The sequence below is a fragment of the Chiloscyllium plagiosum genome, unplaced genomic scaffold (genome assembly GCF_037043375.1).
Source record: "Chiloscyllium plagiosum isolate Xiang-an unplaced genomic scaffold, Cpla_swu_hap1 HiC_scaffold_5, whole genome shotgun sequence".
Lineage (NCBI taxonomy): Eukaryota > Metazoa > Chordata > Chondrichthyes > Orectolobiformes > Hemiscylliidae > Chiloscyllium > Chiloscyllium plagiosum.
In genome coordinates this window covers 2,067,431-2,092,632 of record NW_028270143.1, presented here as the reverse complement: position 1 = coordinate 2,092,632, position 25,202 = coordinate 2,067,431, and the positions used below count along the sequence as shown (strand labels likewise).

Here is a 25,202-nt window from a genome sequence, read left to right as displayed (position 1 = left end):
GGGGAAGGGAACTGCGGCGTCATCATTTTGTCGCGTCCGAATCGACGTGCGGGTTGTTTGAGGTCCTTTGCTGAGAGGCGGTCTTTTGTTTTTTTTTTGAGCTGTGGGTTGTCCGCTGTCGTGAGTATACGTGAGGAAGAGGAGTAGTGAAGGCGCCCGGCTCGGCTGGGAGCCTGGGCCGGCCTCGGTGCGGGCGCCATGGTGTCGGTGTCGGTGTCGGTGGCTGTGAGCGAGCTCAGCCAGAACCCCGAGCACATCTTCCTGGACGCTTCGGAGCTGCTGCTGAAATATGCTGATAACATCCTGAGGTAAGGGCGGGGAAAGCTAAAGGTCACGGCGTTCAGATCGCCCTCGGCGATGGGAAAGTTGGGTTCGAGGGTAAAATAGCTGATCCCCCCCCCCCCCCCAAACCCCGGGTGGGTCAATGCACTCCCCGATTTTGCTAAATTCCTCCTGGTTCGAATGAAGCGTTTCGGATGTTGTGTCCTGGGCTGAATACGTGGGAGATTTCGGCTGTCTTTCGACCCACGCTTCTGGTTTCGGAGGCTTGTTCATTTCTGCGGCGGTAATCAGAACTCGGAAAGCCCCCCATTATGCCGTGCACACCGAGGGGGGGACACTCTAGAGAGGGTTCCAAGGGATGTCTCCTCAGGAATCAGCTCAAATCCCTCCTGCCCAGGACTGCTTGGAGACACCCCCACCCCCGCCGCCCCGATATTTTGCCTTCGCATTCCTGCGTATCGTCGAGACCACAGTGTGGAAATCGTCCTGTGAGCGAGGCTCTCCAAGATTGTGACATTCTTCCTAAGGTGTATTTCCCGGAATAGTTTGTGGTGCTGCAGCTGAGGTCTAATTGTAGACTTGTAAAGGTTGAGAGTAACCTCCCTCAGTTTTGTATTCGTTTTCACTATTCATTAAAACAAACATCCATGCTTTATTTACCTAATTGACCTTTCCTGCCACCGAGAACCTGCAGATCCTAATTTCTGCATCCTTTAGAATCGTATCATTTATATCATGCTACCTGTCCAGGTCATTTCTGCCAAAGTGCATCCTACTGGTTTTAAGTTGGGTGAGATCATTTCATCAGTCAATGTCCCCATAAAATCTGGCTCTACTGTTTACTGTATATTGCACTGACACATATATAGCAATTGCAAACATCAAAATTGTTATTTATGCAAATCGCAAAAAAGTGGCAGTCCTAATACTGACCCTAGTGTGGAGAGGTGAGTGGTTGGGTGCCCTCCTGCATGGTTCCTTCGATCAGAAAAGTAACTCAGTCTTTGCCTGCTATCTCTTAACCAATTTCATATCCAAGTTATCATTGTCCCGTTTGTGAGTTTTGAGAAGATTTGTAGCTCAGTTTGAAATTCTGGATGTAGGTTTGCTCACTGAGCTGGAAGGTTCATTTCCAGATGTTTTGTCACCATACTGGGTAACACCATCAGTGGGCGAAGCTCTGTTGTTAATTCCTGCTTTCTATTTAGATGTTTGGGTTTCTTTGGGTTGGTGATGTCACTTCTTGTGGTGACTTCATTTCCTGTGGTGATGTTATTTCCTGTTCTTTTTCTCATGGGGTGGTAGATAGGGTTTGACTCTTATGTGTTTGTTGATAGAGTTCCGGTTGAAATGCCATGCTTCGAGGAATTCTCGTGCGTGTCTCTGTTTGGCTTGTCCTAGGATGGATGTGTTGTCCCAATCGAAGTGGTGTCCTTCCTTATCTGTATGTAAGGATACTAGTGAGAGAGGGTCATGTAGTTTTGTGGCTAGTTGATGTTCATACAAAATACCATGCAAAGACGGTAACAAACGTTACATTGTACAAACAGGCAGAAAACTAACCACCAGGGTACATGAACATCAACTAGTCACTTATCCACTAGTTTCCTTACATACGGATGAGGAAGGACACCACTTCGACTGGGACAACACATGCATCTTAGGACGAGCCAAACAAAGACATACACGAGAATTCCTAGAAGCATGACATTCCAACTGGAACTCTATCAACAAAAACATCGAGTTAGACCCCATCTCCCACCCCCTGAGAAAAAGAACAGGAAATGGCATCACCACAGGAAATGACATCGCCCCAAAGAAACTCAAACATATAAATAGAAAGAAGGAATTATCAACAGTGCTTCGCCTGGACGCCAACTGAAGGTGTTACCTAGTAGGGAGACAAAAATCTGGAAATGAACCTTCTAGCTCAATGAGCAAACCTCTATTCATTGTCCCTTTATTCCATGTAGTTATATTTTTCAAGCAGGTCTATTAGATAATTCTTTATCAAATGCCTTTTTGAAAGTTCATATGTCACATCAGCTTCATCAGTCCTTTGTTAGTTCGTCAAGTAACTCAGTCCAGTTTAGTTAGCTTTGATTTTGTCTTGAGAATTGCCTCAATTAGCTTTCCTACCACGGACGCAATAACTAGGTTTCTCTCCAAATGTTGTTGAACCAAGAGGTGACAGTCATAACATTTAAACCTTCTGCCAGTACTTTCATATCCAAAGAGGAATTGATTGTGATCAGAGCTTTTGTTGTCTCCGTAACTTTGCCAACTTATTTAGCTTTTTGTTTTCTTAATTCAGCATCTCGACTGCCCTCTCACTCCGAGTTTAATGTTATCCCTTTCTTTTGAGTGTGCCTCATTTCAACTTTATCCCTCCTTAACCAATTCATAATTTCTTCAACTGGCTTTTTAAAAAAAATATTGTGCACATTTACCATTTGGAAATTTGAATTCCTAAAGTAGAGGCAAATGGATTTGGGTTTCAGTTCTGGGTTTTTTTTTGAGAAGTCAAAGTCATTTGCAAAAGTGATCCAAGTAGAATTTTTAAGGAAGCATCTGGCTTAGTAAGTGCCAAGCCCGATACCAGTAATGTTACTTTTTGAGGTGTCTACACTGATGAGTTTATGATATGCAGAAAAACAATTGATCCGGAAGAACTAGTGCTTGGGTTTGAGTTGAGTTCAGAAGTATCCGATTTCAGTTTCATCACAGCAGAATGATTGATTTTTATTTTGTGAAGTCTCCAAGCTGTATTACCATTGAAGCTGGAGGGAAGCCCCTAGGCCATCAGAACTGGAGGGAGTGAGTTAGCTAAGAAATTAGTTAGGCTAGGGGTTATATTAAACGGTTAATATCTGTAAATAATAGCTGGCAAACTTTGAAATGTTGTTTTGCTGTTTATGTTAACTTTTAAAATCAGTTGTTACATAGGTATTTTGTTTTAATAAGTTTGAGTTCTTTTATTAAAAGAACCTTGACGGCTTTGAGTGAATATGTTCAAGTGACTGCGCCATGGTAATATACTGCAAAAATAAACCTTTTGATCTTTCAAGCCAAATTTCATTCTTGGATCTGTTTTATCCAGTATAACCTTCAGCTAGGATCATAGTAGTATGTTGATACAATTTTTTAAAATTTAATTTGTTAATTGCTAACCTTTTCATCTATTTTGCCATTCTTAGATTTTTTTGATTTTTCCCTTCTACTGCCCGTATTCATCTCATTTTAATTTTATTTCCTAGCTGGCATTTGTCATAAACCTTTCCCTTTTAACCACTATTTCTTTTATCATCCAGATAGCAATAACTTTAGATGCCCCATCTTTCATCTTTATAGGAAGCCGCTTGGTTAGTACCTAACATATCTCTGCCTTGAAGGCTCATTACAGTTTTTCTGGCCAATTTGAGAGAGCAAGTGAAACCAAATTGCTAAAAGTCTCCCTTCCCATTAGATATTTTGTCTTTCTTATGAATTATCAAATGCATTATGCATTTCAAGGCATTTTTTCAAACAGCATATTATCCAGTTTACAGTGAGCCACACCACAAAAGAGCCAGTTTGTTGCATCCACCACATTCCAAATGATGTACTTTCATAAAACGTCAAGGAATCACAGTTGACACAAGACTTGAAAACAAATGCAAGACAATGCAGAAATTGATTCCTGCTGCCCCCTTCTACGGGGAGGGGGTGGGGGAGATACTCTTGCCAAAAGAAGGCAGACTACTATCAGTCTAGAGAAATTGTCAAAATAAATGATAACCATTTCTGAGCTAAGACATTGGTAATATTCCCACAGGGAATACTGGACCTGAGCAGTAGCCTTTAAAAGGAAGCTGGTTATTGGATAAATATGACACATTCTGGCACCAAATGCCATGGAACATTCTCCACAAAAGGAGAATAAGTGATATTTGATCACTTTGGAAAAATAATTCATTATTCAAATTAGGAATGTACATATTCAATACTTCCTGTAGCTTGTCACATGATACTCTCTCTCTTTAACAGGAACCCGAATGAAGACAAGTACAAATCAATTAAGATTGGGAATCAAACTTTTTCAAACAGACTGCTTCCCGTTAAGGGAGCTGTTGAGTGTCTCTTTGAAATGGGATTTCAAGAGGTGCGGTAATACTTTTTAATTAAAGCTAATAATTTCTTAAATAAAAGGTATTATTAAGGATGCAGTACACTAAGCTAGCAGGAGTAGGTCAAGATGATGTAACTGAGATGTGGAATATTTTAAAATTTTCTTCAGGATCTGGGCTATAAGCCATTGTAGTTGCTGCTAGTATGTGGGCTCGAGGCAGCTAAAAAGCTCCAAGAGACCTAAAATGAGATAGAGAACTTGTAGACTTGTATCCAGGAGAGTGCATACCCTGGAAAGTGCACATACATCTGATTTAGAACAATTAAATTGTTGAGTAACATCCAAGTCAGAACCAGTCACAATAAACATCTGGTTAAATGGTCACCTAGTTCTAATGGAGGTCGATACTGGTAGGGCTGTTTCAGTGATTGCAGAACCAGTCTTTAACAAAACTCACTCTGGATTCCAACCATTTAGTTTGAGCAAAATTTTAGCTAGACTAATAATCTGTACCGGGAAACCTTTACAACTGGTCTCTGAGAAACAACTGGTTCTGTTACCACTGTAATAAAAGGCTCGGGTCCAAGCTTGATGAGGTGAAATTGGTTGAGAAAGATTAATCTTCATTGGCTCAGCGTTTTTCGATTAGAAAATGGCTGCTGGAGTGAAGTCTTAGTTGAATATCCGAAAGTTTTTCAAGAAGGTCTAGGGACTATCAAAGGAGCCAAGGCCACCTTGTATTTTGACCAGGAAATAATTCCATGATTCTGTAAGGCCCATTCAGTGCCATTTGCCTTTTGGGTAAGGTACTGACAGAAATCAGAAAGCTAGAAAGTGAAGGTGTTAGGAATCTAGTTCTGTTTGCAGAATGAGCAGCACTGCTGGTACCAATTTGCCTTTGTGGGAATTTTAAACAAATGGTAATTTGCTTTTTGTGATGGGATAAATGCGCAATTCCTTAAGTAGAGGATTTATATGCAGAGCTCGTGCGAGGCTGTCCTTCACGAAGCTCAGCATGAACCATGCGTGTTGCAATTGTGGTCAGATGAGGATTCCCAGAAGCATGTTACAATTAATACCCATAAGAGTTTGTACCAATATGAGTCAGCCATTTGGGATATTGTCAGCCTGTGCAATATTTCAACAGATGGAGAACATTTTACAAGGACTACCACAGGTCACCAGTTATCTGGATGACAAGCTAATAGCAGGGAATACCAATAAGGAGAACTTGGACATAGCCCTTCGATGTTTCTCCCAGGTGGGTGTGTGACTGAGAAGGAAAAAGTTTGTTCCAGGCACCCCAAGTGACCTATTTGGGCTGCAGAGTCGACAAAACTGGGTTATATCCATTGGAAGATAGTGAGGGTGATCAAAGATGTCCTGGCTCCCACGTTTGTACCAGAGCTTAGGTCTTTCCTTGGATTAGTGAATTATTACAAAGGTTATACATAACCTGGCCTTCGTCCTGCACCTTTGTATCAATTCTTTAAAAATAAAGGTCAGTCTTGGAAATGGTTACATCACTTTCAGGGTAGTAAATAAACAGCTTGCATCCTCTAAGATGTTGGCACTCTATGATTGCAAGCAAGATCTAGTTTTGACATGCAATGCCTCCTTGAATGACATAGAGGTAGCATTAGCTCATAGGTGGTCTAATGGAGAGGAACGCCAAATAGCGTATCCATTCTGGATTTTGACTAATACAGAGCATAAATACGCTCAGGTAGAGATGGAAGATTTGGTGATCGTATATAGAGTTAGGAAGTTCCACCAATACCTTTGTGGGTGTAAACTTGTAATAATAATGGACCACAAACCCCTTCCATGTCTACTTGCCCATCTGAATGGATATATGATTAGGAAGGCCTTAGAGAGATATGGGCCAAATGGAACTAGATTTACATAGGACAACTGGTTGAAATGGAAGAGTTGTTCTGAGGGGTCTGTTTCCATGTTTTATATCTCTGACTCTAAAGAGGAGAATGCAGTCCTGCTCATTGCTCATAGCTTCAGGCCAAATTCAGCAATGGGCTCTAACACTAAGCACGTACAATTACAAGTTGGAATGCTGTCCAGGGGGCCAAGTAACAAAGCGAACGTATTTGGCTGCCTCCTGCTACCAGATACATCAGTGGTACTGCCACCAAAAGAGTCCGTAATGGTTTTACATTTTCTGGACACCTTTCCAGTCACAGCTGACAATATCAGACTTTGGATGCAGAAAGATCTTGTCATGGTAAAACTGAATCAACTGGTGGTGATGGAGGTAACCAAAAGACCATTACAACCAGAATTGAAGTGTTTTTGGACCCAGAGAGACCAGATCACAATTGACGGTGCCATGTTATTATGGGAAGCAAGACTGATTGCCCTGAGCAAAGGACACTGCCAAATATTGGCTGAGCTCCATCAGGGTCATCAAAGGTTTTCCAAAGTAAGATGTTGGCGAGAAGTTATCTTGTGGCCTCAGTTGGACTCCATTATAGCTATGTTGATGATGCAGTGTCCAGAGTGCCAACAAAGATTTAAAAATTACTACCAGCAGCTCCTCCACATTGGTGGAAATGGTCAGGTAAACCCTGGACTCTGTAGGTCCTCTCATGGGCTCAATGTTCTTAGTCATTGTGGATGCTCACTCAAAGTGGCTGGACGTGCATAGAGTTCACTTGTCAAACATTGAAAGACAAATCTTATGCAATACAGGAGTGTCAATGCCAGACACAAGACACTGGTAAGCGAGAGAATGAGTTTTCTTCAGGGGATGACGTTTGGTAAGGGAACCACGGGAATGGCCCTGCATGGTGGAGGCATTGTTGATGTGAGGTCTGGTCCAGTGACGTAGGTGTGGTGATCCTGAAAAAGCATGTGGACCACATGAAAGCTGCAAACAAAGCAGGAGCAAAACATGCCGAGCTCCTCGGAACATTCAAAAGCTGGCGGAACCAGTGGGTACTCCCTTTCCATTGCCTTTTGCAGCCTGAAGAAGAGAATGAATTTCTGAGATGCTGTGGGTGTGGAGGTGACTGATTATGCATTACATGCCGCCCGTGTCAGAGGAACCTGACTTATTGCGTAAAAGCCCCAGCAGGAGCTACAAAAAAAAAGAACTGGGCCAGTGTCCCCTAACTTGGGGAGGGATGTAGTGATTGTAACAAAGTCAGCCAGGTGGACCTCCTAGAATAAGCTTCCTGATTGGACCAGATTAGCAGCCGCAGTCGGGAATCCCTAGCTGACAGATAAAGAGGATTATCAGACATTCTGTCACTGAGGGAGCTGGCTCACTGTCAAGGACTTTTCTCATGTTAATAAAGGGTGACTTGGTGGCAGCATACCAGCTGCTGTGGAGTTATTTCAGATTGCACCTGTGATTTCAATTTTTCATTCTCTATAACAAGGACATTGGTTAGGCCAATTTTGGAATACTGCATGCAGTTCTGGTGTCCCTGCTATAGGAAAGATTCTGGATCAGTGGTGCTGGAAGAGCACAGCAATTCAGGCAGCATCCGAGGACAGGCAAAATCGACGTTTCGGGCAAAAGCCCTTCATCAGGAAAGATGTTGTGAAACTTGAAAGGGTTCAGAAAAGATATACAGAGATGTTGCCAGGGTTGGTGGGTTTGAGCTACAAGGAAAGGTGGGATAGGCTGCAGCAATTCTCTCTGGAGTGCCTGAGGCTGAGAGGTGATCTTATGGAGGTTTATAAAATGAGGGGCACGGATAGGGTGATTAGCCAAGGTCTTTTTCCCAGAGTAAGGGAATCTAAAACTAGAGGGCATAGGTTTAAGGTGAGGGGAAAGATTTAAAAGGGACCTGTGGGGCAACTTTTTAAGAGGGTGGTTCATGCAGGATGAGCTGTCAAAGGAAGTGGTGGAGGCTGGTACAATTACAATATAATTGTAATACAACACAATACAAAGCATCTGGATGGATACATGAGTAGGAAGGTTTAAGAGGGCAAATGTTGGCAAGTAAGGCTAGATTAATTTAGGACGTCTGGTTGGCTTTGATGAGTCCGATCGAAGGGTTGGTTTCTGTGCTGTACAGCTCTGACTTTATTTGCATTTTGGTCTAGACCTACTCGCACATTAACAAATGGTAACGAAGGACAGAGTACAGCATGTCTGAGGCTTCTTCACATGATCTTTCTGCATCAGTCTTTGTACAGTTCTGAACAAAGCATTTGAAACTTGAATTTGAAAGTGACTTAAATTGGACTAGTCATGGTATAGTCCCAGTAGCAAGTGAACTGACAGGAATAGACTGCAAAACTCTAACAGAAGACAAAAACATAAATACGTTATGCATTGTGCTTTTGAATATAATGTTCTTTTATTCAGAATAAATATATTAATGTGATAGAAGATTTTTGTAAGGAATGAGAATGACTTTGAAATTGCAAGTTTTTAAAATCCGTAATTAGTTACTGTCCAATACATTGACTGATATTTGTTTTCGTTAGGGATAATCTTCAAGGGGAAGTGGGGAACTGTTTTATGTGCTTGTGTATTCTTAATTGGTTTGAATAAATATCCAAATTGTGTAAGTTAGTATATGACAATATTTGTCATTTAACAAAAAAATGAATTCTTATGAAACATGCTATAAATTAAATTTATTTATGATCTTTCAATCTGCAGGAGGAAACCCATCTTGTCTTTCCTAAAAATGGTTCAGTGGAAAAGCTGCAAAAAGTAAGAGACTTAATTGCTGCTGAAAGAAATCGTAGGACAACTGTCGATAAATCTATATCGCAACCACTTTCTGCAGCTGCCCAAGCCCAGCTGAGAGAGCCTGGAGCCTCCTTCCGTGCTGTGCCATTTTTTAATGAAATTCCTACTCAGCTATTGAGGCCAGTGACTGTGGTAAGATTTTTAAACAAAATTATTAAACATGGCTAGAATAGTTTAGAACAAACTAATGGAATAACTTAAAATCACTAGTTGAGGAGTCATTTAGCAAAACTGAATGCTTTGTAAATAATCTGTAAAGTAAAATCTATGAAATTGCTCTGCTAAGTCTCACTTTCATTATGTATTCACTTTCATTATGTATTTTCTTAGTGACTATTGATCTAGACCTCTTAAGTCAGTGCACCCCATTGCTGTGGTGACTGATATCTCTTGAAAGATGGTTATCAAAAGTTATAGAGAGAAAGGGATGGAAGAATAGTATACTATACTCCGCTGTAGAGGATGCCATTTGTGACATCAGTGCTATCTCAATGATTATGGCAAGTCTGAAAAGATGGGTGTTTGACAAAACTCAAAATAAAAAAGTGAAAAATGTGTACAAAGTAATTTAAAATTAGTTAATTTGCATGTTTGATAGCATTTTGAATACAAGATGAATTTTTAAAAAACGTTACTTGTATCCCTAAAGCCATCATCAAGGAGTTTCTTGGCAACTTTACAAACACATTTTCAGGACGTCTTAATGTATGAGGACACTACATTGCAAAGAAAAGCCCTGGCCTGTATTCCTTCTCAGGAACTGAGGAAAAGAGCTAATGAAAAGCTGTTGCATGCCATAAAATTGGATTCAGGTATGTTCTGTTTTAAAATAAAGTGCACTTTATCCTTTTTTTCTTCTTATGGTTGAGTGAAAGAATGACTCCTGTACCGTGCCGCACTCTTTGAGCTAGAAGGAAGTGTTTGGGAGCCTACTTCTGCAAATGTATCTCTACATTGGAAAAGATATGTGAAAATGACCATTACAATTCCAGTAGAGTCTTTATAACTTTTTAAAATAGGAGTTTAGAACTCTGAGTTTATAGGTCAAAGCATGACAAGATTTCATATTTTAAAACTGACTGTAACAATTGATTGAAAAATGGCAGTCTCAAATAAACACTGTTTAATCTTAATTGCAAAGTGCTCACTGATGCATATTTTGTAGAATTATTTTCTGCAAAGAATGGGGACTGGGTCAGTAAATATTTTCATGCTTGTTGGGTAGGGGTTTATGGAGACAGACAAAGTGGAATTGAGGCCAGAATTGGATCAACTATGATATTAGAGTGGTGGAGGAGACTTGAGGGCTGAATTAGCTACTACATACCATTCTTCTGTCTTGATGAAAAGATTAAAACTCTACACTTTGGGAGTTTTCACAATCAAATGTTACTGTTGCAGTATGCAGTGTTTTAACAGTCCAGCATGCATCATCTGTGTGACCATTTTACTGCTTGCCCTAAGTGTATCAATCACCAAGTTATGTCTGTTTTTACTTTTGAGCCATATGTAAATGAATTAATCCATTCTGAGGTGATTACTATAAATTTTTTCTGTATTGTGAAAGAAACATAGAAAATAGGGGCTAACTCTACCGATCAATATGATGATCCTGTATCTCACTGTCATATTGTCACTCTCTACTCTCACCCCTTGAGATTTCTAGTTTCCAAAATCAATCTACTTAAATGAATTCAGTGACTTGGTTACCACATACTTCTGGAGTAGAAAATTTCATGAGCTCACGACAGTGAGTGTAGCAATTTCTCCTCCTCCTTCGTTCAAAGTGATCTACTGTATACACTGAGACGGTGACTCCTTGTTCTGCCTTCCCTAACCTGTGGTAACATCATCCCTGCATCCAAACTGTTGAGCCCTGTTAGTATTTTAATTTAAAATTCCGGTGAATACTGTCCCTGTCGATCCAATCTCTCTGCATGTGATAAAATGCCTTCCCAGTTATCAGTTTGGTGAATCTTCACTGCTCTTCCACAATGGCAAGTATATATTTTAGATTAGATTAGATTAGATTACATTACAGTGTGGAAACAGGCCCTTCGGCCCAACAAGTCCACACCGACCCGCCGAAGCGCAACCCACCCATACCCCTACATTTACCCCTTACCTAACACTACGGACAATTTAGCATGGCCAATTCACCTGACCTGCACATCTTTGGACTGTGGGAGGAAACCGGAGCACCCGGAGGAAACCCACGCAGACACGTGGAGAACATGCAAACTCCACACAGTCAGTCGCCTGAGGCGGGAATTGAACCCGGGTCTCAGGCGCTGTGAGGCAGCAGTGCTAACCACTGTGCCACCGTGCCACCCACTAATAGATGCGGAGACCAAAACTACACATAGACAAGTGTTGTCTCACCAAAACCCTGTACAGTGGAAGTAAGTTGTCATTGCTTCTGTACTTAAACCCTCTTGGAATAGATGCATGTGCTTTCCTAGTTGTTCGCTGTACCTTTTTTTTATATGCTTGCTTTCAGTGATTTTTTATACAGGACATTCAGGCGGCTTTAGATATTTACCTTTGCCAATCTGTCATGATTTAAATAATATTCTGCAATTGATTTTCGTACTATTTATCCACATTGTACTGCCTCTACCTTCTAAGGGAGTAAAGGCAGATAAATCTAGTGGCGCTGATGATTTGCATCCTAGGATGTAGAAGTGGTAGTTATGGCGTTGAGGATGCATTGGTGTTGAAAAATCATTGGATTCTGGGGAACTACCAGAGAATTGGAAAACTGCCAATGTGCCACCGATATTCAAAAGGGAGAGAGGCAGGCAAAAAGCAGGCATCTGTTTGCTGATTATTGGAAAGTATTGGACTCAACTATTAAGGGAGTAATACAGCATTTGGAAAATCATAACACAAGCAGAGCCAGGTGGCTTCATGAAAAGGAAATAGTGTATGTTTAATTTATTAACCTTTATTTTTTGAGTCTCTCAACCAGAATGGTTAGAGGAGAACTAGTAGATGTGTTGTATTTTTAATTCCAAAAGCCGTTCAACAAGATACTTCACAAAAAGATAAGTTGTAAGAGCCTATGGTGTTAGAGATAGCATATTGGTTAATGGGCAGGAAACAGCAAGTGGAAATAAGAGGTTCTTTTCCAGGTTTTCGACCTATACCAGTGGGGCTGCACAGGCATCAGTGCTAGGAATGCATCTGTTTACAATATTAATGACTTGGAGGAAGGAAGTGAATGTACTATAGCCAAATTTGCTGACAACAACAAAAAAACGGATAGAAAGACATATTACAAGAGGGATACTAGCAGTTGGTAAGTTATGTGGGCAAAAACTTGGTAAATGGCGCATAATGTACGAAAATGTGAAATTGTTCATTTTAGAAGCGAGAACAAAAGAACGGTGCCATTTAAATGGAGCAAATCTGTGAAAAGGTGAAAAACAAAGGGACTTGGGAATACTTGTGCTGAAAGCAGAGAAAGCTAATGGAATGCTGGTCCTTATTTCCGGGGAAGTTGGAATATAAGTAGAGAGATTTTACTGGAACTACACAAGGTGTTTGTGAGACCAAATGTGGAGCTCTGAGCAGTTTTGGTTCCCTTTTTTAAGGAAAGACATTATTTCACTGGAGGCAATCTGTCGATAAAATTACTAGAATGATCCTTTTGAATGAAGGGATTGTCTATGAGTGAAGGCTACACAGATTGGAACTGTACCCACTGGAGTTTTGAAGAACGAGAGGTGATCTCATTGAAGCATATAGCATTGAACCTTAAGGGGCTTGAAATGGTTAATGCTGAGAATGTTTCCTGTCATAGAGAGTCTAGGATCAAAGGGCTGTCAATGTAAGACGGAGATGAGGAGGAATTTCTTCTCCGAAGGTTGAGTCTCTTTGGAATTCTTTGCCACAGAAAAGCCAGGGATCTATAGACTGGTGAGCCTTGAGTCAATGGTGGGTAAACTGTTAGAGGTGTTGTGGTTCTGTTCGCCGAGCTGGAAGTTTTTGTTGCAAACTTTTCGTCCCCTGACTAGGCGACATCATCAGTGCTTGGGAGCCTCCTGCGAAGCGCTTCTTTGATGTTTCCTCCGGTGTTTATAGTGGTCTGTCTCTGCCGCTTCCGGTTGTCAGTTTCAGCTGTCCGCTGTAGTGGTTGGTATATTGGGTCCAGGTCGATGTGTTTGTTGATGGAGTTTGTGGATGAATGTCATGCCTTTAGGAATTCCCCTGGCTGTTCTCTGTCTGGCTTGCCCTATGATAGTAGTGTTGTCCCAGTCGAATTCATGTTGCTTGTTGTCTGCGTGTGTGGCTACTAAGGATAGCTGGTCGTGTCATTTCGTGGCTAGTTGATGTTCATGTATGCGGATTGTTAGCTGTCTTCCTGTTTGTCTTATATAGTGTTTTGTGCAGTCCTTGCATGGTATTTTGTACACTACATTAGTTTTGCTCATGATGGGTATCGGGTCCTTCATTCTGTTGAGTTGTTGTCTGAGCGTGGCTGTTGGTTTGTGTGCCGTTATGAGTCCTAGGGGTCGCAGTAGTCTGGCTGTCAGTTCTGAGATGCTCCTGATGTATGGTCGTGTGGCTAGTCCTTTTGGTTGTGGTATGTCCTCGTTCCGTGGTCTTTCTCTTAGGCATCTGTTGATGAAGTTGCGCGGGTATCCGTTTTTGGCGAATACCTTGTATAGGTGTTCCTCCTCTTCTTTTTGCAGTTCTGGTGTACTGCAGTGTGTTGTGGCCCTTTTGAATAGTGTCCTGATGCAGCTTTGTTTGTGTGTGTTGGGGTGGTTACTTTCATAGTTTAGGACTTGGTCTGTGTGTGTGGCTTTCCTGTATACCCTTGTAGTGAATTCTCCGTTCGGTGTTCTCTGTACCATCACGTCTAGGAATGGGAGTTGGCTATCCTTTTCTTCTTCTCTCGTGAATCGGATTCCTGTGAGTGTGGTGTTGATGATCCGGTGTGTTTTTTCTATTTCCGTGTTTTTAATTATTACAAACGTGTCATCGACATATCTGACCCAGAGTTTGGGTTGAATTTGTGGTAGGACTGTTTGTTCTGTATACAGGAAAGCCACACACACAGACCAAGTCCTAAACCATGAAAGTAACCACCCCAACACACACAAACGAAGCTGCATCAGGACACTATTCAAAAGGGCCACAACACACTGCAGTACACCAGAACTGCAAAAAGAAGAAGAGGAACACCTATACAAGGTATTCGCCAAAAACTGATACCCGCGCAACTTCATCAACAGATGCCTAAGAGAAAGACCACGGAACGAGGACATACCACAACCAAAAGGACTAGCCACACGACCATACATCAGGAGCATCTCAGAACTGACAGCCAGACTACTGCGACCCCTAGGACTCATAACGGCACACAAACCAACAGCCACGCTCAGACAACAACTCACCAGAATGAAGGACCCGATACCCAACATGAGCAAAACTAATGTAGTGTACAAAATACCATGCAAGGACTGCACAAAACACTATATAGGACAAACAGGAAGACAGCTAACAATCCGCATACATGAACATCAACTAGCCACGAAACGACACGACCAGCTATCCTTAGTAGCCACACACGCAGACAACAAGCAATATGAATTCGACTGGGACAACACTACTATCATAGGGCAAGCCAGACAGAGAACAGCCAGGGAATTCCTAGAGGCATGGCATTCATCCACAAACTCCATCAACAAACACATCGAGCTGGACCCAATATACCAACCTCTACAGCGGACAGCTGAAACTGACAACCGGAAGCGGCAGAGACAGACCACTATAAACACCGGAGGAAACATCAAAGAAGCGCTTCGCAGGAGGCTCCCAAGCACTGATGATGTCGCCTAGCCAGGGGACGAAAAGTTTGCAACAAAAACTTCCAGCTCGGCGAACAGAACCACAACAACGAGCACCCGAGCTACAAATCTTCGCACAAACTTTGTTAGAGGTGTTCTGAGTGGCAGGATTTAAGTGCATTTGGAAAGGCAAGGATATATTAGGGATGTCAGCATGGCTTTGTGTGTGTGAAATCATGTCTCAGTTTTTGTTTGAAGAGGTGACAAAAAAAATTGAAGGCAGGCCAGGAGATCTTGTCTCTATGGACTGTATCAAAGCATGTAGTTCACGTGGGATTCTTGGAGATAATCAATTGTGTACAAAACTAGCATGATAGTAGAGGTTTGTTTTTCGGACTGGAGGACTATGACCAGCAGTGTGCCACAACGCTTGGTGCTGCGTCCACTGCTTTTCATCATTTATATTAATGATTTGGATGTAAATATGGGAGGTGTGGTTAGTAAATTTGCAGGTAACACCAAAATAGGTGGTGTTGTGGATAGTGAAGAAGATTCTCAGATTACAATGGGACCTTGATCAGAGGGACCAATGGGCCACAGAGTGGCAAATTTAGTTTAACTTAGATAAATGTGAGCTGTTAGATTTTGGAATGGCAAACAGGACTGTGTTGCCGAACAAAGAGACCTAGGGGTGCAGGTGTATAGTTTCTTGAACATGGAGTCACAGATTGGATGGGGAAGAAAGCAATTGGCACACTTGCCTTCATTGGTCAGAACACTTTGATATAAGTGTTGGGGTGTCATGTTGCAGTTGTACAGGAAATTGGTGAGGCCACTTTGGGAATACTGCTTTCAATTCTGACCGCCCTTCTATAGGAAGGATGTTGTTAAACATGGAAGGGTGCAGAAAGGATTTACCAAGATATTGCTGGGACTGGAGGGTTTGAGTTATAGGTAGAGGCTGAGTAGGGTGGGTTGTATTTTCCCCTGGAGTGTCGGAGGCTGAGGGGTGACCTTTATAGAGATTTTTCAAATCATGAAGAACATTGGTAGGAATAGACGAGGTCTTTATTTTTCTTGGGTGGGGGATTCCAAAACTAGAGGACATAAGTCCTTTTTAAAATCTTTTCCTTTTTCACCTTAAACCTAAGGGATAATGCAGAGAGTGGTGCATGTATGGAATGAGCTGCCAGAGGAAGTGGCGGAGGCTGGTACAATTACAATATTTAAAGGGCATCTTGATGAGTAGATGAATAGGAGGGGTTAAGAGGATATGGGTCAAATGCTGGCAAATCGGACTAGGTCAGATTGAGATGTCTGGGCAACACCGACAAATTGGACCACAGGGTCTACTTCTGTGCTGTATAACTCTAAAACATCTTGGGGCCAGAGTCCTTCTGTATATTTAACACTGTGATAGATTCTTGTTCAACAAGGGGACCAAGGGTAATAGGGAAAATGTAGGAAAGTGACAATGAGGAAAGTCAGATCAGCCATGCTCCTATTGAATGGCAAAGTGAACTTGAACAGATGAATAGCCGCCTCCTTTTCCTATTTGTTGTGGTCTCCCCTTGCATCGACTTCTAGTTACATCCTTAAGCAACTCTTGTCAAACCTGATTTCCATTTTATAAACCCTGTTGACTTTGTGTAATCCTGTCGATATTTTCTAAGTATCACTGTTATAATACTCCAGCATTTTCCCTTACACTGAGGTTAGGCTAACCTACTTACAATTCCTGGTTTTCTTCCTTTTTTTTAAATGTCAAGTTATATTTGCCACCCTCCAACCTGCTGGGACATCCAAAATCTCCAGAAGTTTGGAAGTTGACAAAGTACACATCCACTGTTTCCATTGCTGCCACTTTTTAACATCCCTGGGATATTCAGCCACTTGGGATGTCAGTTTTCTATCCCAAGGTTTCCAAATGGGCAAGTGAATTTAAGGTATTTGATTGTACAATCTCTGTCTTGTTTCTCTGTTAAATACAACCAATTTTACAAAACATTTCAGAGAAGTCGCTTTCCCATTCCTGAATGTGTATTTAATTCATTAGTGTATGATTTTACGAACCAAAATGATGGAATGTGCTCATTTATTGGCACTGGGATGCATATTTTATAATATATTCAAGACCAATCTATTATTTTGGCGTTAAACTCATTTATCTGAATTGAGATTTATAATCCAACACAGGTGGAGGCCATCTGGCCCAATTTATCTATGTCACCTCTTTGAAATAGCTATCCAATTAGTACTCTCTCCTCGTAGCTCTGCAAATTTATACTTTTACATTTTGAAGGTTATAAGTAAATTTGCTTCCATATGATAGGGTATCCCAAATTTGTTTTTTTTTAAGAAAGTTTATAATATTTGTACCAATTATTTTAAATCTGTTTAATTAGATATTTTAATCCATCTATCACTGGATACAGTCTCTCTTTGTTTACACTATCAGAACTCTTCATTTATTTAATAATCTCTTAAACATAACATTTCTGCTCTATTTAGAGCAACCTTACCTGCTTTACTCTGTCCACTTAACCAAAGTCCTTTATCCCCTGTAGCATTTTAGGAAATCTCCTCTGCACCCCCGTCTAAGGTGTCAATAATAAGAATTAGATTAAATCTAAACATATGAATTAGGAGCAGGAGCAGTATCCTCCCTCTTTTTTTTGTGTTTGAGGCCTATGTATGGCAGGAACATCTGGAACCAGAAGTCAGTGCTGTGCTTGGTGTGCTGATGGTACACCCTTGGGAGTGCTTGCATGTCTTTGACTCCAGTGTTAACCAGGAATTTGGCTACCTGTGCTTTAAAAGTATTCAATGACCCTACCTCAGCTCTCCGGGGAAGCAAGTTCCAAAACGCCCAACCCTCAGAGGGTTCCTCCTGATCTCCATCTTTAATGGGACACTTAATAGAATAAAATTTACCTCCCTTTTTCTCCCACAAGGGGTCACATCCTTTCAGTATCAACCCCCTCGAGTCCTCTTGGGTTTTATGTGCTTAAATATGATCACCTGTTGTTCTTTGAAATTCCAAAGGATGCAGCCTGCAACTATCCAACCTCTCCTTGTACAATAAAACACCCCACCCTCTATTCTGGGTGTCTGTTGAGCCTGAGCAATGTTTCATTAAGATTGAGCATAAAATGTTTGCTTTTTGTACTGTTTGTTTTGGTATTAAAGGCAAGATCTATAGGCTTTTTAAAACCATCCTTCTCAAGTTGCACTAATCTTTGAAGATAGAAAACATACAAACCAGGTATTTTTGCTCTTTTAATGTTAAAATTATACAGTTGAGCTTATTCTGCCTTTTCGTTTTGCTCAGTAAAATGTGGGGTTTTTTCCACAAGGTGAGTGTCTTATTTCTGCTGTCTGTTACTTTACTTTTTATAATTCATTCTTTGGATGACAGCATGCATAGTTAAGTCAGCATATGTTTTCTGTCCCTAATTGACCTTGTGTGTTGGAGAGCCACTTTTCTGAGTGTAATTTGTGGCCTGTGAGGCCACTTCAGTCATGTTTCTCCTCATTACGTTATTCTGCCTAGCTTGTTGGAATCTCTTGCTCTCCCCCTTCTACTATTTGCTATATTTTTGAGCATTGTGCCATATGTGATGTTTTAAATTCAGACCTATTTGCCTAACTGTAGATAATTTGTTAAGAAGTGATCCAGTTGCTGCCCCTGGTGGACATCATTGTATACTTTTTCCATGCTCACCGTTACTCTTTTGGTCTTAACCAATTTCAGATCAAAGCTGCTACTGCAGCATTAGTTGCCTGGCCTTCAATTTTGATAATCATTTTTTCTTTTCATTTTTCCACTGCTGTCTCTCTAAAGGCATGATATTTCAGAGAAACAGTATGATTTTGCCGCATTTAATGTTGATATTCTGCAGTTGATCATATTTGTAAGTCTGTAACAGACACAACTTGTTTCCAATATGTTTCAGTAGGAAGAGGTGCTTTTTAAAAAAAAATCCTTCTACATATCATTAGCCTGAATCTCAACCCCCTAATGGTAGAGTGGTAAACTGATTTTCTCCAGGTTTCTACTTTTGGTCCTATGTAGTTTGGATGGTCGTATCTAGAATTTATGCTGTTACTAGCTTCACTTTCAGAGTCATGAGAGTGCGCACCTTCTCGCCACACCAAAGTGTGATAGCGTAGAAAATCTATGAAATATTGACAAATTTATGCCAATATTGGCACTATATCATTTCCAAGGACTTTTAATCTTATCTAATTTCTTAAATGAAATAGAGAAGCTAATTATTCTAGCTCAGTCATAGCCTGAGAGGAAAAGAAAGGTATCGTGAAAGTGTACCTTAACCTAGGTGTTGTTTTTTATGAATTTTTTTCGAAGGCATTGTTTCCAGGAATCTACCCGTCTGTGTGATAAGCAATTGCATGGATTAAATTTGGCTATCTACTTGGTATTGTTGTTTTCTTGATTTGTCATGGACCAGCAAGAGGAGCACTGTGGTAATTCTGCCTTCTGCCATAACTCTGATTTACTTTGCAGGGAGCCCTCTTCCTCGAGTCTCCTGTAGCCGATCTTGATTCTTGCTGTAGAGCTATCTTGTAAAATATTGAGGTTACAAAAGAACCTATATAAATTTAATATCTATTATTGCCTAGGGGCCACAGTAAAGCTGGAAGATTTTCTGTTATTGGAGCTTCTGCAGTGGTTTAAACAGGACTTTTTCCAATGGGTAGATGCTTTGCCCTGTAACAATTGTGGAGGAGCAACACAGGCATCAGGTTCACTTTCACCATCCAGTGAAGATCTAAGATGGGGTGCTCAAAGAGTTGAAAATCATCTTTGCAATAAATGTCACACCTCCAATCGATTTCCAAGGTACACATCTCTATAAAGTAAGGTTTGTGTAGAAGAATAACATAATTTAACCAGCAGAATTCACTTTCTGATTTGTGTACTATAATCATTTAGCTGACTGATTCACTGTGTACTTTGTTTAGGGCACATTGGATATTAATTTTATAAAATGCCTTCCTCGCCATTCAAATCTTCAGCTAAAAAGTGCAGCATGTAATAATTCTTAAATGTAAATTTGGCTTCAAGTATTTATCAGTTTCCATTTGTTCTTATTTATATTAGGGAGAGGAATAAGAACCTTTTTTTGAATGGATTGTTTTCACAATAAAAGCAGTTTGCTACCCTTCCTGAATCTATTGTATTCTTTGATTGTTTGATAGAATATAAATAAGTCCCAGTAGTTTCAGAAATAAGACACACAAACGTTTTCCACTGTATTGCACACTGCTTTTAAGTAGGTTTGTCTTTGAAATAATTACTATCTTGGAGTTTCACCCACCAGCAATTTCATTACAACACAACATCTGGGAATCTGAAATAAAAGCAGAAACTTCTGAAAATACTCAACAGGTCTGGCAACAGGTAGTTAGTTCAGAAATGAGATCTTGCCTTATTGGGCTTGGGACTGTCCCTAACAAATTATGATAAGCTTTTTATTAACTGGCATCTATGGGACCAGAAGTTTACTAGTTGATTGAATATTCCACTTGATCAAAAGGTCCATTTAAACACACTAAGAAAAGGGTAATGCAGGGGGTATACACATCAGTATACACACTTTTACAGTATAAAACATTTAAATAAAACTTATCAGCAGAAATCCTTCTCATTCGGACCATGAACTGACTACTTGGATCATCATCATGTAGTAAATGTCCGGTATTCCAGGTAGATAATTTTTGCTGGTTCCTTGAGTGCTGGTTAAAACAAGGTTTGCTGTATTTACACAAATTTCCTACAGCTGATGACCTAAGTAGTGAGATTAAATTTTTGTTCACAGGATGTGGCCATCGCTGACAAAGCTAGCATTTATTTCCTGTCCCTTTTATCCTTGAAGGTGTGGTCACCTATGTTTTTGAACTTCTGTAATCTTTGTCAGCTGTTTTGCTATCTTCCCATCTCGTGAACCTGTTTTAGAATCTAGGCAATTCAAGATTAGGACCAATGTATTCATTAAAACTGAAGTCGTTGCTTTTAAAACTATGGAATGTAGGCTGTCAGTCTATAATGATTTATCAGCTTTTATCCCATTTATTCTCAAAAAACTCGTAACAGTTTACAGAATGCATTCCTGGCACTGTACCCTTGATTATGTCTTTGAGTCTTCTGGTATGTAAAAGGATATAAAATACTTAATGTCTACCATTTACTTCCTGTTATAAATACTTCCAGTATTTGTCTATAAGGAACCCACATTTTCGCTAATCTTTTCTATATTGTAAAAACTCATGATCTTTTCAAAATACTGTATAATTTGCTTTCAATCTGTTTCCTCTGTTTGTTGAACATGCTGTTTTTGTTAAAATTTGCAGTCTTCAAATTTATTGCACTTTTTGTAACAATATTGTAAGGCTCATTTAAACTAAAACTACTCTTCTCCTAGCTGGTCCTGATTGTACCACTTTTTGCCCATGGATTTTTTCTTCCATTAAATGAATATGTTTGTTTAAAAATTATGAATGATTTATTTACTGTTTAAATGTCATTATCTTTTAATCCAGTTTCCAAATCTATATTGCCCAGTTTGCCCTCGTTCCTCTGTAATTGGCTTTGTTTGAATCTCAGACCTTTAATTTTTGTCTCAACCACATCATACTAAAATTCTATGAAATTCACCACGTCAATCATTCTTTACTAAGGAATTGTTACCAGTGAAATTACTTATTATGTGGTCTCTTCCACAAAGCTAGATCCAAAATAGCCTCATTACTTGTTAGTTGCTCAAGATATTGTTTTATTCATGTTTGTTTGTTTGTTTGTTTGACATTGAAAAAGGCAAACATTTTTCAGAGAAACTATCATCTACTGTTGCCGTTGTCTGAGACTGCCCTCTGTTGAGTCTGATGGTTACAAACTTTACTGTCCCTTGTCTTCTTGGCCTAATCATCTTGTTCCTGATGCCCACTTCCTTTTCTGGGTTTTTAATGTGCTATCCAAGACCCAGCAATCTGATTGAATGTTTGTGGATACAGTGCCAGTCACTCCCTCCAATACTGAGCTAAGTAGCAGTACTGTGTAGTATCTACAAGAGGCATTGCAGAAATTCATCAGCATTCCTTAGTACCTGCCAAATTCATGACCACTAACGTCTACAAGGACAAAGGCAGCAGATATGAAATCACTACTGCCTGCAAGTTCTCTTTCAAGCCACTCACCATTCTGCCTTGGAAATATCATAATTCCTTCAGTGTTAGAAGTTAAGTCTGAATAGAACTTAGAATCCCTACAGTGTAGAAACAGGCCCTTCGGCCCAACAAGTCCACATCAACCCTCAGTAACCCGCCTAGACCAATACCCTACCCTATGTTTACCCCTGACTATTGCACCTAACCTACACATTCCAGAATACTATGGCTATTTAGCTTGGCCAATTCACCTAACCTGCACATCTTTGGATTGTGGGAGGAAACCAGAGCACCCAGAGGAAACCCATGCAGACACTGGGAGAATGTGTAAACTCTACACAGACAGTCGCCCCAGGTTGGAATCAAACACTGGTCCCTAGCACTGTGAAGTAGCAGTGCTAACCACTGAGCCACCATGCTGCCAAGTTGTCAAAATATTGGAATTCCTTCCCTAAAAACACTTAGTCTCCCCACAGCAAATGGACTGCAGAGATTCAAAAGGAGAACTCACATCACCTTCTCCAGGGCAACTAAGAATAGGCAATAAATGTTGGCTTAATCGGCAGCACGCATATCCCATGAAGAAATTTTTTAAAACTCTTGCTTCAAAGAGTATTATTTCACAACATTGAATTGAATATTATGTTTCTGATTGTATTTGCACTGTTGTTTTAGGACTGTATATAAGCAGTCAAATTTAAATGATATTACTAATGCTTTACTTCATCGGGTATTGAGTATGAGTTGGCAGGTCATGTTACAGTTGTAGAGGACTTTGGTTCAGCCACATTTGGAATACTGTGTACTGTTCTGGTCACCACATTACCAAAAGGATGTGGATGCTTTGGAGAGGGTGCAGAGGCGGTTCACCAGGATGTTGCCTGGTATGAAGGGCATTAGCTATCGAGAGAGATTGAGTAGATTAGGATTATTTTCCTTAGAAATACAGAGGTTGGGGGGGTGGGGAACCTGGTTGGGGTCTACACAATCATGAGCAGTGTAGACAGGGTGGATAGCAAGAAGCTTTTCCCCAGAGTGGGGGACTCAATTACTAGACGTCACAGGTTCAAGATGAGAGGGGAAAAGTTTAAGGAAGATGTGCAAAGAAAGTTCTTTATGCAAAGAATGGTGGGTGCCCAAAACTTCTACCAGCAGAGGTGGTAGATGCAGGCATGATAGTGTCATTTAAGATGTCTCTAAACATTGACATGAATAGGCAGGGAGCAGAGGGATACAAATCCTTTAGAAATAGGCAACAGGTTTAAAGAGAGGATCTGGATTGGCGCAGGCTTGGAGGGCCGAAGGGCCTGTTCCTGTGCTGTAGTTTTGATTTTTGTTTTTATTCTGTCCTGTTCTCAGTGCCTTTAAAGTGGGCCAAGAATTAACTGCTTCTAAGCAATTGGCATTTAATTGGGTTAAACATCATTGTTTCCAACAGCAGTTGCTCTATTTTCCCAATTAAATTAGCTTGTAGTTAACTACAGGATTGTTCGTATCAAAATAAAATGCAAAAATGAACCACAATTCCAGTGCGTCTACTATAGAATTTCTAAATTTTGACTTCCACTTCCAAAGCTACTTCATTGTGAACTTATCAATAAGCACCCGTAGCTTGTTATCTACATTCTAGGCTGTTAACGAGATTGTTAATCCATGAAGTGGAAGATAGAAAATAAAGTCCATGCAGGTGAAAAGAAAGCAATGTCATGGGCTGAGATACCAGAAATCCTTGAATGGATTTGAACGTAATCATTTTGGAGTTGAGGTGTTGATAGGTCAGCAAGCCTAGGGGAGATGTGGAAGAGGAACTTGATGCAGCTTATTATACTCGTAGTATAATTATGAATGAAATGTAGTTTTATGGAAGGTGGAATTTGGGAGTTCAACGAGACAAGGCTTGCAGTTGTCAAGTTTGGAAGTGATCAGAACAATGGATGAGTGTTGCAGCAGCAGTGGAAATAACTGGATAACTCAGCAGTCCTCGTGCTGAAGAAAATATGTAATCAGAAGCTCAGCTCTGAGTCAAAGAGGATGTTGAGATTGGTAATAGTTTTATTCAGCTCAAAGTAATGAGGCATTAGAATTTTTATTGGGGCCTGTTGCAAGAATTGGCTGTATATGAGAAATTGATCTTGGAGGGTTCAGGAATAATGGAGTTGGAGTTGAATTACCACATGAGGTGTTGTAATTATGATTAAATAAGTTTGAATTGAACAAAGCAGAGAAAACTCCATCCCATAAAATGCACAGTGGGAGAGGGATGCTGGAATAGGAATACGTAGAATTGTTTACCAGCACAGAAACTCACCACTTCACTAACTAGTACATGTCACCATTTGTGCTTCACTCAAACCTTCTTCCATCTAATTTACATGAACTGAGGACTAACTTTTTTTTGAGGAAGAGGTGACAATAATAGCAATGTGTAGGAAGGTGATGCTGTTAAAGGTGAGCAGACTGTTTATGCTGTTGGCTATTTAAATTCAGGAATGGTCCCCAATTCAGGAGAGCGTCGGGTGGATTCCACAGAAAGGCAGTACTCTCCAAAAGATGCTAAGGAAGACTGGGGAAAGTTTGGGTGAAGATTTGTAGCTCGGGTGCTCGTTGTTGTGGTTCAGTTCGCCGAGCTGGAAATTTTTGTTGCAAACGTTTTGTCCCCTGTCTAGGTGACATCCTCAGTGCTTGGGAGCCTCCTGTGAAGCGCTTCTGTGGTGTTTCCTCTGGCATTTATAGTGGCCTGTCCCTGCCGCTTCCGGTTGTCCATTTCAGCTGTCCGCTGTAGTGGCCGGTATATTGAGTCCAGGTCGATGTGTTTGTTGATGGACTGGAGAAAAACTAATGATGGACATGTTCAGGATGGGGATCTATAGAAAATTAAGCTTTGTTGGTAATGGGAAGGTTGATTGTGCTGAAGGCAGCTGAGTAGATGATCTTGATCTTAGTTACAAAGAAATCTAAGTTCTATTTGTTAAAAGGGCAGGGAGCGATGGGTTTAAGAGGACAGTTGTTACTGGTGGAGAAAAGTCAGGTGGATGTTTACACTTCACCATGATATATGGTGCTTAGCTTTTGGTGATGGCAACGGAACTCTAGC

At 40.5% G+C, this 25,202-nt stretch overlaps 1 protein-coding gene across 1 annotated transcript in view; it reads left to right on the top strand.

The window, feature by feature from the left end:
* The first annotated feature begins 51 nt into the window (after nt 1-51).
* Nucleotides 52-25,202, top strand: part of ngly1 (N-glycanase 1) — a 41,195-nt gene continuing 16,044 nt past the window's right edge. The window contains exons 1-5 of the mRNA XM_043689464.2: nt 52-308; nt 4,309-4,423; nt 9,030-9,254; nt 9,772-9,934; nt 19,565-19,784. Of these exons, the coding sequence (XP_043545399.2) occupies nt 199-308; nt 4,309-4,423; nt 9,030-9,254; nt 9,772-9,934; nt 19,565-19,784 (833 nt within the window). The 5' untranslated portion in view covers nt 52-198. The remainder of the gene's footprint in view (nt 309-4,308; nt 4,424-9,029; nt 9,255-9,771; nt 9,935-19,564; nt 19,785-25,202) is intronic.